General features: G+C 40.2%; 1 protein-coding gene across 43 annotated transcripts in view; it reads left to right on the plus strand.

The window, feature by feature from the left end:
- Positions 1 to 18,355, plus strand: part of GPHN (gephyrin) — a 593,334-nt gene that overhangs the window by 527,337 nt on the left and 47,642 nt on the right. For 22 of the 43 annotated variants that reach the window (XM_077257033.1, XM_077257039.1, XM_077257056.1 and 19 more), the window contains 3 exons: positions 10,677 to 10,739; positions 13,149 to 13,191; positions 14,300 to 14,437. In XM_077257033.1, the coding sequence (XP_077113148.1) occupies positions 10,677 to 10,739; positions 13,149 to 13,191; positions 14,300 to 14,437 (244 nt within the window). The remainder of the gene's footprint in view (positions 1 to 10,676; positions 10,740 to 13,148; positions 13,192 to 14,299; positions 14,438 to 18,355) is intronic. The other 21 variants (XM_077257154.1, XM_077257160.1, XM_077257187.1 and 18 more) reach the window with 1 other exon arrangement.

Consider the following 18,355-nt stretch of genomic DNA (forward strand, 5'->3'; position numbering starts at 1 on the left):
TCACTCACCTTTCTTCCTCATTATCATGCTATTGACATAGTCATGACAATTAAAACATTGTCATGATACTGAGGAGGAAAAACGCAAGAAGGTACTTCAGAAAGTTTTAGTCCTATTTCACATGCCCATCGTCACAATCCAAGGGCAGACCACAATTTCCTGCCTGCCTTCAGACCCAAACTCAAGAGTCTAATGGGCATAGATGAAATTGTTGAATTCGGACCAAAAAACCCATTTCTACTTCACATTTGGACGGTGAATCTTGGACATGTGAAACCAGTGTAAGGCGGGTTCCCAGATGCTGAGCCATATGTTGGGAAAAAAAACTAGGGATCCTTACTAATACTTTGGTCTGGTCCCAATATTTAGATGTTAAGGGGAATCTGTTAGTAAGTTCAACCCTCCTAAGCCTTTTAAATTGGTTTGCAGATCATAAGAAATTGAAAAAAATTACACGTTCATATCTATGATCCGATGTCTTATTACAGAGAAATGCGCATTTATCTCAATATGTAACTAAACTGTTATGATCTATGGGCAGGACATACTGTAGATCTCCCTGAGAATATGCCTCCATAATTTATTTTTAATGAAAGGTGGAGTCACTGGTAACGCCCCCTTTTATTTAAAATAAGCTCTGGAGGCAGATTTTCGGCAGATTTGTGTCCTGCTCATAGATCTCAACGGTTCATTTACATATTAGGTAAAATGTGGATTTCTCAGGAATATGACATCGGATGACAGATATCAAGGTATCATTTTATTCAGCTTTTTATAACCTACATGCCCATGTAGGTGGCTTAGGAGGGTTGATCCTACTGATAGATTCACTTTCAACCAATCAACTTACTAATCGCTCTTCATTTTTAGTTTTGGACTTTATTTTTGGATGTTGTGATCTTTGTTTTATGAACTTGGCTTAGGTACTTTGTATTAAGAGATATTCCCCTTAGATTTATGATCTGGTAGAAAGACTTTGATCATTTTTGAAAGTTCTGATTTATTTATTTTTTTATGCATTTACAACTTTCTAAAGTCCAAGGCAATTTGAGTGATGCAATTCATGTAAAATATTTTCTTTTTTTTACCTTTTTTTTTTGTTTCTCAGAGATTGTGATTTTGACATTTATAAAGATTGCATTATAAAAATGTTTCACATTAGCTTTTTATGATGGGAGTAAAGAAGAATGAGCAGTTCTTAATTGCTCCCATCATGAAGCTGGCTTATATTATACTATGTACATTACAACTGCTGAAGGTAAGTTGGTCAATTTCCCTGCTGGATTTCTAACCTTTATTTTCTTCCTCACTGTTGGCATGAGCTTTTAATCATTTCATGTTTTGTTTTGTTTGTTTTTTCCCCTTCATTTTCGTGCTTTTCTTTCCATATTTTAATGATGTCTAGCAATTTTTGATGAGTAGGCTAACTTTTGGCTAATAAACTTAATCTTTGGCCAATAACAAAAAAAATTGCAGAAGGCATGACCTCCCTAACTGACCTCTTTTCACTTTAAAATATCGCTTCACAAAGATCTGCTTTTTAATTGTCTTAACATATGTATTGGTGTAATCCAAGCAGTGTCATCGTAGTATTATTGGTGCAGTCTGTTCACTAGCTTTACTGAGGAGAAGAGAATATACTGAAACCAACCTTTCAATTTATTGAAACCTGAGATTCTTTGATAATGAAGACTTCTGTCTCCAGACTGGACACTTGTATAGACCAAAATGGCTACCAATTAGTGATGAGCGAGTGTACTCGTTGCTCAGGTTTTCCCTAGCACTCTCGGGTGACCTCCGAGTATTTACATGATTTACAGCTACTAGCCAGACTGAGTACATGTGGGGGTTGCCTGGTTGCTAGGGAATCCCCACATGTAATCAAGCAGGCTAGTAGCTGTAAATCATTCAGCTGCCGCGATGAAAACTAAATCTCCGAGCAGTCATAAATACTCAGAGGTCACCCGAGCAACGAGTATACTCACTCATCACCACTACCAATCAATGAATATAAGCAACTTTTAACAAAAAAAACAATTATTATTTTGTTGCCCCTAGCTGATCTATTTGAGGCCAGTTTCACATCACATTGTAAGTATGGACCACAATTATCAGACTGGCCTCAGCCTCTTGACCCAAACTTAAGAGTCTCATAGGCTTATAGCAGGGATGCACAATTTTTTCTGGTACCAGGGTCTCATTGACATACTTAGCCTCAATAGAATTTGAAGGAGTATTATCTTCCGAGACATTTGTGGCATATCAAGAGTCTTAAAAGTATAACTCGCCCCATAGAAGAAGAATGTGGGTCCCCTTCTTCCTCAGTTTGCACTCCCAGAAGGAGGCGGCCATGGTTGTGTGCGACTCTCCCTAGTGTTAACTCGTCATTAAGTACAACTAAGAAAGCTACGTACATAGGCCACCTTTATGTCTTCTACACCTGTCTTGTGTCCACCAGGTGTCAATGGACCCAATTCTCATAATATTTATCGGGGCACTGAAATGACGGTGTACCACTTCTCTTTTAGTTGATATGGAAATTACTTTATAAGCAGCCACACACAGGCATGTTTGTGACCAAATGGTTGGGGGCCACTCAGGCATAGCCGCAGGTTGAGCATCCCTGGCCTATATGAAGCTGTAAAGTTTGGGATAGGAGACCCATGGCTTAGACCCCGAATGTCAAACCTACTAAATGACATTGGGCATCACCGTTGAATTATTTTAATTTTTAATGAGTTGTCCCATCAAGAGAACCCTGCCCATATGTTTATTAGGGCATATTGTGTGTTAGAGTCCTCTCACTATTAGCTGCACTCAGCATGACCATTTTATAGATAGCCAGATATACATCTGAATTTATGGTATCTAACTAATAATTCTCCTTTTCATTGACTGGCCACAGCTACTACTGAGTCTTTCAAAACTGTGCTGTCATGGCATTGGGTTCTTAACTGATGGACTAAATGTTTTTGCCCGTGTTAGGGTGACCCTAATCCAAAAACAGCATAGTGCCAGATCATTTATAGAGAAGCCTACCTGGGCACAAAAGTGAATGTTCAACATCACAAATGTTGGTTTCTTACTTTCTACTGTGAAAAGTGAGGGGCCACATTTGGATGTTATACCCTATCCACAGGATAGGTAATAACTTCCCGATCGCTGGGTGTTTGACCACTGGTAAACCCCACTGATCCTGAAAACTGGGCCCAAGTGAATGAACCAATGAATGAACCATGGTTAATCTTGTGCATATTGGCTCCATCATTCAGCTGGTCTTTGGTCTTTGACACTCACATAAGAATGAATGGATCGTCATTGTGCACGATTCAACACACTCCATTCTCATGGGCCCGGTTTTCGGGACCTGTGGCGGTCTCAGCAGTTGGACACCCAGTTATTGTAAATTTAGCCTTTATATGTTGAATAGTGGATAACTTCCAAACTTGATACATCTCCTTTAACCTACACATGCATAGCAGGTAGCGGTTGCCAGAATGCTCATTCGGCTGTCTGCTACCTCTCTCCCTGATTCCACCAAACATATGCACATCAATTAAGCTGAGCATGCAAATGTTCTGTATGAGGAGAGGGAAGAAAGCCACTGCCAGACAACTCAGCTGATCTAAGAGAATCGATTATGCATTGAAATTGTATGCATGTCTCCCATATACAAAAGATAGAAGTTCGGTCTTGCTGAAGTCGGCAGGTTAGGAGTCGGACGTTAAATTGTTTTTTAGCTTTATGTGTAGTGAGATCTCCTTCAAACGTTTTACTTTACGTTATCTCCAAATCATCAAAGAAGTCATCCCTCTCTTAAGTCAGAACACTAAGGTCAAGGAGAAAATGCTTCCCTGATAAACAAATTATTTGATTTGTTCCATAGCATGAATTTACAAACCCTCTTCGAGAAGCTGTTTAATCCTCTTACCGTGACTAAATGGACCTTCAAGCATCAAGATCCATCACACAAGATCTTTATCTCAAGTGACAGTGCAAAATGGCCACCCTTAATTCTCTCAAAGTCACTGAACGTCATCAATTATATTATTTAGGACTTGAAACCATTGACATTATTAACTAAAAAGTACACAAAAAGAATTGTAAAAAATACACTACCATGTACTCTTGGTAGTGTTGCTCCACTCTTAAGAGCCATGACTGGCTGATTAGTACCAGGAGGCTATAATTTACCAAGTAAATTAATGATTGTCTATGCCATCTTTTTCACACTGTGATCAGATAGTAACATAGTTAGCAAGGCCGAAAAAAGACATTTGTCCATCCAGTTCAGCCTATATTCCGTCAGAATAAATCCCCAGATCTATGTCCTTTTAAAGATCCTAATCACTGTAAGATACAATATTGTATCCAGGCCTCTCTTGAACCCCTCGACTGAGTTCGCCATCACCACCTCCTCAGGCAAGGAATTCCAGATTCTCACTGCCCTAACAGTAAAGAATCCTTTTCTATGTTGGTGGAAAAACCTTCTCTCCTCCAGACATAGAGAATACCCTCTTATGACAGTCACCTTCCTTAGTATAAACAGATCATCCGAGAGATATTTGTATTGTCCCCTTATATACTTATACATGGTTATTAGATCGCCCCTCAGTCGTCTTTTTTATAGACTAAATAATCCTAATTTTGCTAATCTCTCTGGGTATTGTAGTTCCCTCATCCCCTTTAGTAATTTTGTTGCCCTCCTTTGTACTCACTCTAGTTCCATTATATCCTTCCTGAGTACTCCATGTGCAGTCTAACCAGGTATTTGTACAGAGGCAGTATAATGCTCTCATCATGTGTATCCAGACCTCTTTTAATGCACCCCATGATCCTGTTTGCCTTGCCCTTCAGCGCTGAGATCCTTGTTGGTGTCCGCAGTTGGCCTTGGCTAAAAGATGGCATTCCTTTTTTTGGGCAACCAAATCTAAGCATAACACAGAATCTGAAAAACTGGACTACCACTCTAAGGATAGATAGTGTTACATCATATAAAAACATTGATTGTATTTGTGATATTTCTTAAACAGTGCTTCACATCAAGCCTGAAATGTTTTTTGCATTTTGGTAAAATTAGTATTTTCATGGTGTAATTCAAAAGTGTATTGACTTTGTGTGTGATATGAATTTGTTCAAATATCATGATGCCAAATGACTAGCGATGGGTGGAACGATTTGCAATATTCCATTGTTCAGGTCAGTGGTACATGATGGCCTTGCAAAACGCCAGTCAAACATCCATGTCAGTGGTACCTGGCAGCTAAACAGGAGGCTCACAAATCTCTTACTTTCAGGTGTCCCTGCCGCAACATTTGATTCGTCAGGTCTGATATGGCGTCTTCTGAGCGAAGTGATGCACAAATGATGTTGCTCCAGGCCTGGCTAGTCAAAAATTATGCCGGGAACACCAGAAAGTAAGTGATTCATGGGTCTCACTTCTTGCCACCAGATACCACTGACCTGGATGTTGTACCAAAGTCCTGTGAATCGATCTGCCCATCTCTACAAATGGCGCATCTAGTAACTAGTCAGTAGTCCTTTAAAGTGGTTGTTTAAAACGGTAAGAAGCCTGCTTTTTTCCTCCTAGAAAAGCCCCACTTTTGCCGATGGGCAGCTCTGCTCTATCAAATGCTGCAGTACCACATACAGCCTGTAAAGGGAAGTGGTTTTGTCTCAGTTAGTCGTCATTCAGTATAGTCAGTATATTATATTGCAAAAGAATCTGAGTATGTAACAGGTGAGGTATATTGCCTATTGATAGTCAAGCTGACATTAATAATGTACGGCTTACCGCCTTGTAACATTTTTGGCGAGCCAGGTAGGAGACACATAGGAGCTATTGACGCTGGAGAGGGAGGACGTGGAGAGAAGGGAGCAGGGCTTAGAATTTGTAGAGGGTAGCCGCTGTGACACGTGGGGCTGGAGAGGGAGGTAGGTCAGGTGGGGGCAGGCAGGGCAGAAGAAAGAGCACACATGAGGTTGAGACAGGGGGCAGGAAAAGAAGAGAGCGTGCGAGCGCTGTCGCCAGATATTTAAATATGGTGTGGTGCGCTCCCCTTTAGCCATGCCCCCAATGGTCAATTGACGTCACCGCCCAGCACACGCATCCCTGTTTGCACACAGGCGGGGAGCTTTGAAGTGGCAGGTGCCCACACTGATATATGATATGATTATATCGGTGCTGCCGTCTGGACACCTGCATGCAGTGTGCCCCTGCCAGGACAAAGGATCTCTTTGATCCTTTTGTCATAGCAGTGTAGCTATCTCCTGACCATGTCAGCAAATATCCACATCTGTCCAACTTCTTTTGATATTCCCAGATTTTCTTGTCCTGGGCATATTTTATCAGGGGCCTAAGCATGGGAAAATTAACATGGGGATTGAGATAATATGGTGGCATATATTTATGTGTGGAGAACACATAGGGAGAGGTGGGGGGTATTATATATACATATATATGTATTTGCATTCATGGCTAGCATGCAAATACATATATACATGCACAACCTGGGGCCCTTCCCTTTGCACAGCCCAAGATCATAAAAGAAAATGTGCAATAAAGAACAATCGGGTAAATATATTCAATAAAACAAAATTGTATTAATAATATTGAATAATAAAACAAAAATGAATAAAAGCTGAATCAGGTATTGGAGCACGTAACACATATAATATAATGCCCAAAAATTAATATATAAATTACATGATAGCACCTTAACAATACAACATATGTCAAAGAAACACACACCCCTTGAGGAAGGCAATAGCCGAAACGCGCGTCGGGGTTGGACGGAGGGGTGGCATCTGTACACTGGTATATATTGTTCTTGGTATGTATATCTTCTATACCTGTATTGTTTATGATGATATGACCAGGTTGACTAAATAGTAAATGATGATACTTATCTACTGATGTGCACTTTATATGGTCTCTGGTTATACATGTACTTGTTTGTCATCTGATATGCATACTGCTATCCGCCTCCGTCCTAGGCTTATGTGCTGAGGGTGACACGGGGAACATCCCTATTTGCTGTTTTTTTACCTGATATGTTTAATAAAGATTTTTTGTAATTTATATATACTTGGACGTATGACTGCGTTTTTCTAAGTGGGCTGTTCTCTGAGTATGCAGTTCTGTCCATGATGGTCTTATCCAGTCCCTATATTTCCTCTATATACTAAGTGAATAAATCCCTATTGGGAATAATAATAATATTACCCTTTTAGTGACTGGTATGTATTCCATGAAGGTTTTCTGATATGTCAAAGAAACCGGAGAAAATAAATACAGTGACAGCTAATTAAAATAATATATATGATATAAGTTAAAAAATAAATGTGCAAGAATATGTGCTAAAATTGTGTGCAAAAACGTGCGACTTCTAAAACACATACAGCAAAATACTGCAGCAAAATACTGTATACTGCAGCAAAAAGCTGTGTAATCAGGTGAAGTAAAATACACTGCTCAAAAAAATAAAGGGAACCCTTAACAGAATATAACTCCAAGTAAATCAAACTTCTGTGAAATCAAACTGTCCAATTAGGAAGTAACACTGTTTGACAATCAATTTCACATGCTGTTGTGCAAATGGAATAGACAACAGAAGGAAATTATTGGTAATTATCGAGACACACTCAATAAAGGAGTGGTTCTGCAGGTGGGGATCACAGACCACATCTCAGTACCAATGCTTTCTGGCTGATGTTTTGGTCACTTTTGAATGTTGGTTGTGCTTTCACACTCATGGTAGCATGAGACGGACTCTACAGCCCACACAAGTGGCTCAGGTAGTGCAGCTCATCCAGGATGGCACATCAATGCGAGCTATGGCAAGAAGGTTTGCTGTGTCTGTCAGCATAGTGTCCAGAGGCTGGAGGCACTACCAGGTGACAGGCCAGTACACCAGGGGGCCGTAGGAGGGCAACAACCCAGCAGCAGGACCGCTACCTCAGCCTTTGTGCAAGGAGGAACAGGAGGAGCACTGCCAGAGCCCTGCAAAATGACCTCCAGCAGGTCACAAATGTGCATGTGTCTGCACAAATGGTTAGAAAACGACTCCATGAGAATGGTCTGAGTGCCCGACGGCCACCGATAGGGGTTGTGCTCACAACCCAACACCATGCAGGACTGTTGATATTTGCCACAGAACACCAGGATTGGCAAATTCACCACTGGCGCCCTGTGCTCTTCACAGATGAAAGCAGATTCACACTGAGCACATGTGATAGACATGACAGAGTCTGGAGACGCCGTGGAGAGCAATCTGCTGCCCGCAATATCCTTCATCATGACTGGATTGGCAATGGATCAGTAATGGTGTGGGGTGACATTTCTTTGGAGGGCTGCACAGCCCTCCATGTGCTCGCCAGAGGTAACCTGACTGCCATTTGAGATCCTCAGACCCCTTGTGAGAGCGTATGCTGGTGCGGTTGGCCCTGGGTTCCTCCTAATGCAGGACAATACCAGACCTCGTGGCTGGAGTGTGTCAGCAGTTTCTGCAAGTTGAAGGCATTGAAGCTATGGACTGGCCCACCGTTCCCCAGATCTGAATCCGATTGAACACATCTGGGACATCATGTGTTGCACCATCCACCAACATCACTTTGTACCACAGACTGTCCAGGAGTTAGCGGATGCTTTAGTCCAGGTCTGGGAGGAGATCCCTCAGGAGACCATCCGCCGCCTCATCAGGAGCATGCCCAGGCGTTGAAGGGAGGTCATACAGGCACGTGGAGGCCACACACACTACTGAGCATCATTTCCTTGTCTTGAGGCATTTCCACTGAAGTTGGGTAAGCCTATAACTTCATTTTCCACTTTGATTTTGAGCATCAGTCCAACTCCAGACCTCCATGGGATATTAGTTGTGATTTACGTTGATAATGTTTAGGTTTTATTGTTCTCAACTCATTCCACTATGTAATGAATAAAGATTTACAACTGGAATATTTCATTCAGTGATATCTAGGATGTGGGATTTTAGTATTTCCTTTATTTATTTTAGCATTGTATAAAGTGCAAGCAGTGCTGGACGGTTTAAGATGACAATGTTAACAGCAAATGCATTAATAAAAGAGATAAGATGCGTCATAAGAATATATTAAAACATCTCAATAGGTTATAATTTACCTAAGGGAAATGGGCTGCCAGGTCCCCTCCGTGCGTTTCGGTGTGGTGCATTCCGGGGTGGCGGAAGAACGCACAGCTCCCAAACGTGCGTAGAGGACCTGGCAGCACATTTCCCTTAGGTAAATTATGCCCTACTGAGATGTTTTAATACATTCCTATGACGCGCCTTATCTATTTTATTAACGCATTTGCTGTTAACATTGTCATATTAAACCATCCAGCACTGCTTGCTCTTTATATTTTACTTCATCTGATTACATAGCTTTTTGCTGCAGTATATGTGTTTTAGGAATCGCACGTTTTTTCACAGAATTTTAGCACATATTCTTGCACTTTTATTTTTAAAATTATATATATTATTTTATTTAGCTGTCACTGTATTTATTTTCACTGATTTCTTTGACATATGTTGTATTGTTAATGTGCTATCATGTAATTTGTATATTGATTACCGTAATTTTTGATCATTATACAATATTTTAAAAGCCTACCAGGGGTCTAGCGATATTTTTAATATATCCATTATTATATGTGTTACATGCTCCAAAACCTGATTCAGCTTTTATTAATTTTTGTTTTATTATTCAATATTACTAATAAAATGTTGTTTTATTGAATATATTTAGCTTATTGGTCTTTATTGCACCTTTTCTTTTATGAGCTCTATTTATATTTGTGCTTGACCCTTTAGTTTTTGTACAATTTGTTATCCTTTGATAATAACATTTACACAGCCAATAGGGAAGAGTGGTGCTCTTTCTGTAAGTGAAAAATCAGACTCTGTTTCTTAATTCTGGATTATTTTTTAAGTATTAGAGTCTCTATAATGGTCCATAACTACTTTAATATCTTTTCCATGAATTCTAATAGAAATGTTTACAAGACACAATTTTTAATAATTTCCCAAAATATATTAATCTTGTTTGTTTACATTTCTTTTTGTATACTTCTGTCAAAAAAATATATATATATTTTTAAAAAATTATTTTAATTATACCTATAAAATCCAGATTTGTATTTTACTATGAGAAATTGCTTAATTATATATATATATTTTTACTATCCATTGACATCTGGATTGTTATCTTTATACGCTATTTATTTTGTTTGCTTGAAAAAAAGAAGAAACCTGATACAAAGTTAGGGATGTGATTACTGTTACAAAGGGGGTGTTCAAGCTGTTCATGTCTGATTCTGAGGGCGAAACTGTGTCTTAAACAAAGGTTCTATCAACCAACTGCATTATTTTTATTTTAGCTGGTTTTTTTGTAATTCTTTGTGTTTCTTCTGTACTCTTGACAAACTTCATGTTTCATAAACCTTACCATTTGCAATGACCAAATACCAGGTCAAGAATTCTCATTCTATTCCAGCTCATGTCAAAATGGCGAACCATCAGGAATTTGTGTGGAGAGCAACAAAAAATAATTAAACAGGATTGTGATATAGCTAAACTGTGACCCAACGTGTCTACGACTTAACTCAATCTCAAGTGTCTCTGCTCATTTTCAATCTTTTGTTTTTGTCCATGCAATAGCTCCACTATAAATTGGAAGGGCTTAAAGATGAACTCAGGAGGAGTAGAGGCTGCGAAACAAGAGTAACTATTACTAATCAAAGGAGCTGCTTCCATTCGCAAAAAAGATGCTTTGCGCTATGAGTTTGAGCTCCTTATTATATTTCGTGAAGATTCCTGACTTTCATTTTACTTCCTTAGCGCTGTCTTTCCACTAACATTTTTCTCTTATTAGCTTTTCTCTTGTGTCCTTTTGGATATATGTTATTTTTCCACACTAGTTCTTTACTAGTCTACTTGTTTATTTTTAGGACTCTTTTATGTTGTTCTAGTTTCATCTTCTAAACTTGTTGATTTGAAGCTCTTCTACTCATGTATTCTGTGCTCCATGTGTTCCTGTCCAACCATAATGTCCATAGTTTGTAGGAGATGTTATTTTTGTAGGTTCAGTCTTCTCATGACTCTGCTCCACCATTTATACATTTTCATCTCAGTCATCTGTCCTGATTTTTGGTTAAGGCTTTGTTTCTTAAATTCAAAACTTCAAAAAGTTAATTGATTGATGAAGAAGATGACAATAGAAATAATTTTTTCATGGTAAAAAACAATTATTACATAACACTCCTTGAATAATAAATATTTCATTTTTAAGAGTGCCATCAAAGTATTTAATGTTTAGAAGACGTGAGCTACAAATTCTAGCTATGAGTTGGAATACTCACTTGTGTCTTTCTCAAAAACTAATGTTTCCATTAAACTAAAGTTGTCCTATTGTTTTATCATTTTGACCATTGGAGTTGTGACTTTTTTCCTGGTTGTTGGTGTAGAACACTTTAAAAAAAATGTTTTTATTATCTTAAAGACTCTGTAATATAATTTTAATAACATTGGATCTAGATGTTGTAACCAACACTCAGACATTTTCTGGTTGAGAATTAGTTGCTGAAATTTTGAAAGTTCTGATTTCCTGGCACTTAAAATTTAAAGAACAAATCCGAGCCAAATCATGAGACATTCTGTCCATGAAATGTCTGTGTTTTGTTTTTTTCCAACATTGTTTTTCCAGGAAGGGCAATCATGCATCACCATTAGCTGCAACATTTCCATCATATTTTGTCCCATTACAGCAAGTAGGCTGTGTTGCTTGGTAGATTTCAACCTGTTGTGTGGATGTACATATTTTCAGTTTATGGGCTGGCTTCTGTATATAGTTAAATATGAAAATATTTTATTATTTAGATCTACCCAAAATTCTAACGTGGATAACCTACAAAGTCATAAGGTCTACCTAAATTTCTAATGTGATTGACCCATGAAGTCATAGGGGCTGCCCAAATTTTTAACATGGTTGACCAATTAAGTTATAAGGACTACCCAAATTCCTATCATGGTTGATCCACGAAGTCATAAGTACCACTTAATTGAAATTTCTAACTTGGTTGACACATGAAGTCTACCAGAATATCTTAAATTGTGTGACATATGAAGTCTTAAAGGGACTCTGTCACCTGAATTTGGCGGCTATGTAAATGCCCTCAGTCCGGTCCGATGGGCGGTGTTTTCTCTTCTTGCATTCACTCCTTCCTTTCCCGCTGGCCGCAATATTTTCTTGAATTTGAGTATGTTTCCTCCGTAGTTCACGCGTGCGCAATGCAATCTTGCCTTGCGCGTGCGCAGTATGCTTTGCCCAACTGCGGGCAAAGCCGAAAAGCATTAGTGCGCATGCGCCGCAGCACTATGTCCCGGAACACAGCAAAATACTTCCGGGACATAGTGTGGCGGCGCATGCGCACTAAGGCTTTTTGCCTTTGCCCGCAGTTGGGCAAAGCATACTGCGCGTGCGCAAGGCAAGATTGCATGGCGCACGCGTGAACTACGGAGGAAACATAATCAAACTCAAGAAAATATTGCGGCCAGCAGAAAAGGAAGGGGTGAATTCAGAGAAAACACCGCCCATCGGACCGGACAGTGGGCATTTACCCAGCCCGCCAAATTCAGGTGACAGAGTCCCTTTAAGGTCTATCTAAATTTGTATCTTGGTTGACTCATGAAGTCTTAAGATCTACCTAAATTTCTAACATGGTTGACCCATTCTGTCATTGTACCTTCCAACAATATTTTGCAGATAATTCAGTTTTCCTGTATCAGTTTTTGAAAAAAAAGCTCAAGGCTCGTCTGTACCTAAAGTCCCACTTTTTCAATGTGACTTATTGTAAAACTTAAAGACTGAATTGAAATTCTATAATTCCTTAGACTGATAACTGAAACAATATATTACTTTATTAGACTGTTGTTCATTTTAGATCTTTCCCTTAATTCTAATCAATGAAGTATCATTCTTAGGAGCCGGCTCATGAATTGCCTTCCATGCTAGAAGATTTGGAGCACATTGTTGAACAATGCGTTACAAGTCACTATGGCATTAAAGGTCAATTTCACATGTGTTTTATTTGCTTACTCTTGTTACTGATGTGCTCTTTGCTTTCTTTACAGGTCCAATCCCGATGTAGTAGCAAGGAAAACATCCTCAGAGCCAGTAAGTAATTGCTTAATTTGAAATTTATGAATATTATTTAAAAATGATTTATGAATGATGTGTTTCTTAGGTTAAAAACTAGTTAAAGAGTAAGCAGCATATATCTTGGGTTAAGTTATCATTGTTATCACTGAGCTTTTGATCAGTGGGACCCCCCACTAGTCATAAGAACTAATGTTCCAAAGTCCCATAGATGATTGGAGTGGTTGTGAACATGTGCAACCACTTGGCTGATCATTGTTTGAGACCGGTGGTAACCCATGCTCTTTTCTGTTCCATTCACATAGAAGACTTGAGCTCCAGGTCATTATGATTGCTTGTTTGATTGATGGATTGCTTGTATTATATACTGCCAAGCTTGCATTATTGCACTATGTGTTGAATTTAACATTCTTCTATGAAGCTAAACCAGTGGCTAGGCTACATATGGGTACAAAGATCGCAGGGACCGGGGTCTAACCCTTTGGCACTCCACATGCTCATTGTGGAAGGGGAAGATGGTTGACAGAATGGATGCTCCATCAGGTTTTCATCACTTTCACGCTGCCGACATTGATTAAAAGTTGCACTTACATGGTTAAATAGGTTGTCCACTACTCGGGGCAGTCCATTTGTAAGTAGTATATTACCGCTTGTAAAATAAATACGACTCCTACTCACCTCCCATTCTGATGTCAGGTGTTCCGAGGCTTGCAAGACATTGTTATACCACAGAGCCCTGCAGCCAACCAGCAGTTTCTGGTGGAGTGCAGTTCGGCCCTGGTAGTCGCCATCTTGGTACTCCTATGAAGCCTAGTCCATGGCTTGGCTTCATAGGAGATTGTCCAAAGGTTCTTCCAAAGAAAGTAAGGGTACAGCATTCTACCTATTGCTCTGTATACAATGTGGACCCAAGCTGGGCTCCTGTAGTGCAGTAGAAGAGATTGTATTGGAGCTCTCCTAAAATACCTATCACCAGAGCAGGCTCTGAATGTAGTCCTGGATTATGATACAGGCTGTAAGTTAGGACCATCAAAAAAAGATGAAAAGCAATCTCCTGTTCTGTATGTAACACAATGATTATTACGAAGTCCTCTTTAAGGTCATCCTCTATGTGTTTGGCTTTTAGGTCACAGCGCCGTTGATATCACTAAGGTAGCAAGAAGACACCGCATGTCTCCATTTCCTCTAACATCTATGGATAAAGCCTTCATTACAGTTCTGGAGATGACTCCAGTTCTAGGGACTGAAATAATAAATTACAGAGGTACCGTTTTTCTCTCTACCATTTTTTGCCACAGTGGGTATCATTGGGTGTCACGTAATACATAAGAATACAGTTACTTAAAGTCCTCTAAGGCAGAGATCTCAATAAGGTGTTGTAAATAATGAAATTAGATGGTTAATGACTATTTGTTATACTGCGTAGATGTCTCGTACGGTTTTGTTTCTTGCATTTGTCACCAATACTGAAACCCACTCCATCCCTCGGAACATTTATTAAATTTGTAGCAAAATTTTATTGGCATTATGTCTTTCATTGGGTATTTCTCTGTGATGTGTCGTAGCTGTCTGATTGTTGAGGTGCGCAACTCGAGAACACTCTCTCCTTGAGTAAAGTGGCATGACAATGTAAGGAGTCTTATACGCCATGTAGTGCTGGAAAATTAAATATTCAAAGTGCCTCTTTATAAACATAGAGTTCTTGAACTCAAGTGTCACATATTGGAAGTAGTAATCCTAAAATTCAATATTGAAAACTTTAACAAGCCTTGCTACATGACTTAGGATAAAAGCCAAACCAGAATCTCTATTTGCAGGTGTGTTTCAGGGTTTTGCCCCTCCTCCATGCAAAGCAAGCGATCTAATTTGGCTGAATGAGAGGCCTCTGACTGGGTCCTAAGGGTCAGCATCTCCTTGTGGAGAGTGACATGCCTGAAATACCAATATAAGTAGACTTATAGGCCATGAAATGCTCCTATAAGAATTTAAATATACAAATTACCTCTTCAGATAGCAATCCTAAAAGTCAATATTGACCCTTTAACGAGCCTTGCCACATGACTTGGATAAAAGCCAAACCAGAATCTTCATTTGCAGACACTGTGTTTAGGGATGTTGCTCCTCCTCAGTGCACTGAGGATGCCTTTTTCTTTAGGCACAATTGAATCCTGTTTGAGGTTAGTGGCCTCCAATAGAGTTTTTAACACCTGATTGCATAATTATCTCCCTTAAAGGAGAATCCCTGTTGCAGATTTCAGCTTTCAGCAGAATCATTTAGCACTTCAGACATTGTGGGAGAATTATGAGTTTTATTTGGCACACAAAGCATCCATTATCTGCAACATTACAAGAACATGGAGGACACATAAGAGACAGACAGACAACCACACAAAACTGAGAAGTCATGCAGTCGAATCTATAGAGGAACTACACACATATCAACAAATGGTAACAGTTAACCCAGCACCATCCACTGTCTTCTTTACATAGTCCTTTAGTATTAGCCTGCAGCTGTTGTTTGCTCCCACAATACACAGTATGCCCTGTTAGGGCTGGTGGATATCCTAGAGCGATAATGAAGGGCAATGCTAAAAAAGCTGGGAGCCATTCGACCAACATCTATTCCTTCTGATTCCCCATACAAATGGCTCTCAATAGGGAGAATGGAATAGGCTACTGACAGACACCTCTGGCAGCGGCCTGTTTTCTGTGAATACAAAGCTCAGGTTAGTTGAAATCCAACATGCCCAATCATTCTTTACCGTGATATCTGCTGGTCGGCCAGTTGGGTTGGGCAAAATTTATCACAGCAATGTATCACACTTACAATGGCAGCTTATCTTTTGAAAGTACAAAAGATCGGATATGTTAAAATACAACATGTTCAATCATTCTTTACCTCGACATCCATTGGTCGACTTATTGGTTTCTAATGTGTATGACCACACTCTTAACCAGCATGCATTCCACTTCTGGTGACAACTTATCATTTGTGAGTAAAATCCAACATGTCCAATCATTGTTTACCATGACATCTGCTGGTCGACCAGTTGGGTTCTGCTGCAATTCATCTAATGTGTATGCAGAGGTGTATCTAGCCTTTCCTGCACCCGGGGCAAAGGATCAGTTTGGCGCCCCACCCCCCCAAACCTCCCCATTTGAACCTTAACTCTATTGAAACTGTATGACCAAGCCAAGGTACATACCTGAATCTCCATAATGTTAAAATAGATGCCAATAAAAGTAAAATTAATTGAGACATCAGTAGGTTGAGTGTTTTTGAATATCCATATTGAATCAGGAGCCCCATATAATCCTGCATAAAGGTTAATAATGGCCACATAAGATGCTCCATAGACACATTTGCCCAATATAGTGCTGCAGAAACGTTGATTATGGCCCCATAAGATGCTCCATACAGACATTTGCCCTATATAGTGCTGCACAAACGTTATGGCCCCATAAGATGCTCTATACAGACACTTGCCCCATATAGTACTGCACAAACATTATGACCCCCATATAGTGCTGCACAAACATTATGGCCCCATATAGTGCTGCACAAACATTATGACCCCCATATAGTGCTGCACAAACATTATGGCCCCCATATAGTGCTGCACAAATGTTATGGCCCCATATAGTGCTGCACAAACATTATGACCCCCATATAGTGCTGCACAAACGTTATGGCCCCCATATAGTGCTGCACAAACATTATGGCCCCCATATAGTACTCCACAAACATTATGGCCCCCATATAGTGCTGCACAAACATTATGGCCCCATATAGTGCTGCACAAACGTTATGGCCCCATAAGATGCTCCATACAGATATTTGCCCCATTTGCTGTTACTGCAATAAAAAAAAAAAAATCACATACTCACCTCTCCGTCGCTCAGGCCCCCGGCACTTTCAATATTCACCTGACTTCGTTCCAGCCGCCGCTCCATCTTCCGCCTCCTCTGCACTGATTTTTAGGCAAAGGGCGCGCACTAACTATGTCATCGCGCCCTCTGACCTCAGCGTCACTGCAGAAGACGGACGGCGACTGGAACGAGGAGCAGGTGAATATCGCGCAGCGCTCCCCTCCCCGTATACTCACCTGCTCCTGGCGCGGTGCAGTCCCTGCTTCCCTTGCTTTGGTTTCATACTCCTCTACATCCTGGTTGCACCGCTGCATATGGGACCAGGGGGCGACTTTAGTGGACTGGACAGGGCTAAGTATTCAGCACTTATCTGTATTGATTATATTCTGGCACAGGTAGCAGGGACATACAGGGCTATTTATTTCAATATGAGCATCTTTGTAGATCATGTCTAGGAGGTCCGGTATTTTACCTTTTGTGTGCACTCCTATTTAAACCTTTAAACCTTTCTGATAATATTGCCATCTGTATGAGCCTTATATACTGACTGCATTCCACTATTTACAAGTGTCCTGCATACTTGGATGTGCAGTGTATACTAGTCACAAGATCGCCACCTGATGGGTCCATGTATTAGAACCTATATATTATTCATTACTTGTTCATTACTTTTTGTATTGTGATTTATGCAGCAACCTTGTTATACAACCAATTTTGGTGCATTCTATGTTTGTGAGCCAGGCACCCTATATGTATACTCATATTTTGAATGAATACTGGATTATGATGTATTGGAGTTAATATGCACTCCACTTTGTGGAATAAATTTTAGATGTTTTTAAATTGTGTGTAGTATCTTTGTGTGGAAATAAACTTCTGTATTTTTGCCTATATATTTGTGGTGTTCCAACCTTATTTGCATGTACCTTTCTCTTTCAAAAATCTAAGTCCCTGCTTCCCCGGCGCTGCTGCTTCTTCCTGTACTGAGCGGTCACCGTTACCGCTCATTACAGTAATGAATATGCGGCTCCACCCCTATGGGAGGTGGAGCCGCATATTCATTACTTAATGAGCAGTACCATGTGACCGCTCAGTACAGGAAGAAGCAGGGACCTGCAGGGACCGCGCCAGGAGTAGGTGAGTATAACTAGACAGCCCCCGCTCCCTGGCCCTGCCAACCCCCTCCTTGGACCGCTGCATCATCAGGCGGCCCGCTGGCGCCCCCCTGTCGGCTGCTCCCGGGGCACGTGCCCCGGCTGCCCCCCCTGGTTACGCCACGATGTGTATGGCTACACATAATCATATTTCATGG

The sequence above is a fragment of the Ranitomeya variabilis genome, chromosome 1 (assembly GCF_051348905.1).
Source record: "Ranitomeya variabilis isolate aRanVar5 chromosome 1, aRanVar5.hap1, whole genome shotgun sequence".
Classification (NCBI taxonomy): Eukaryota; Metazoa; Chordata; class Amphibia; order Anura; family Dendrobatidae; genus Ranitomeya; species Ranitomeya variabilis.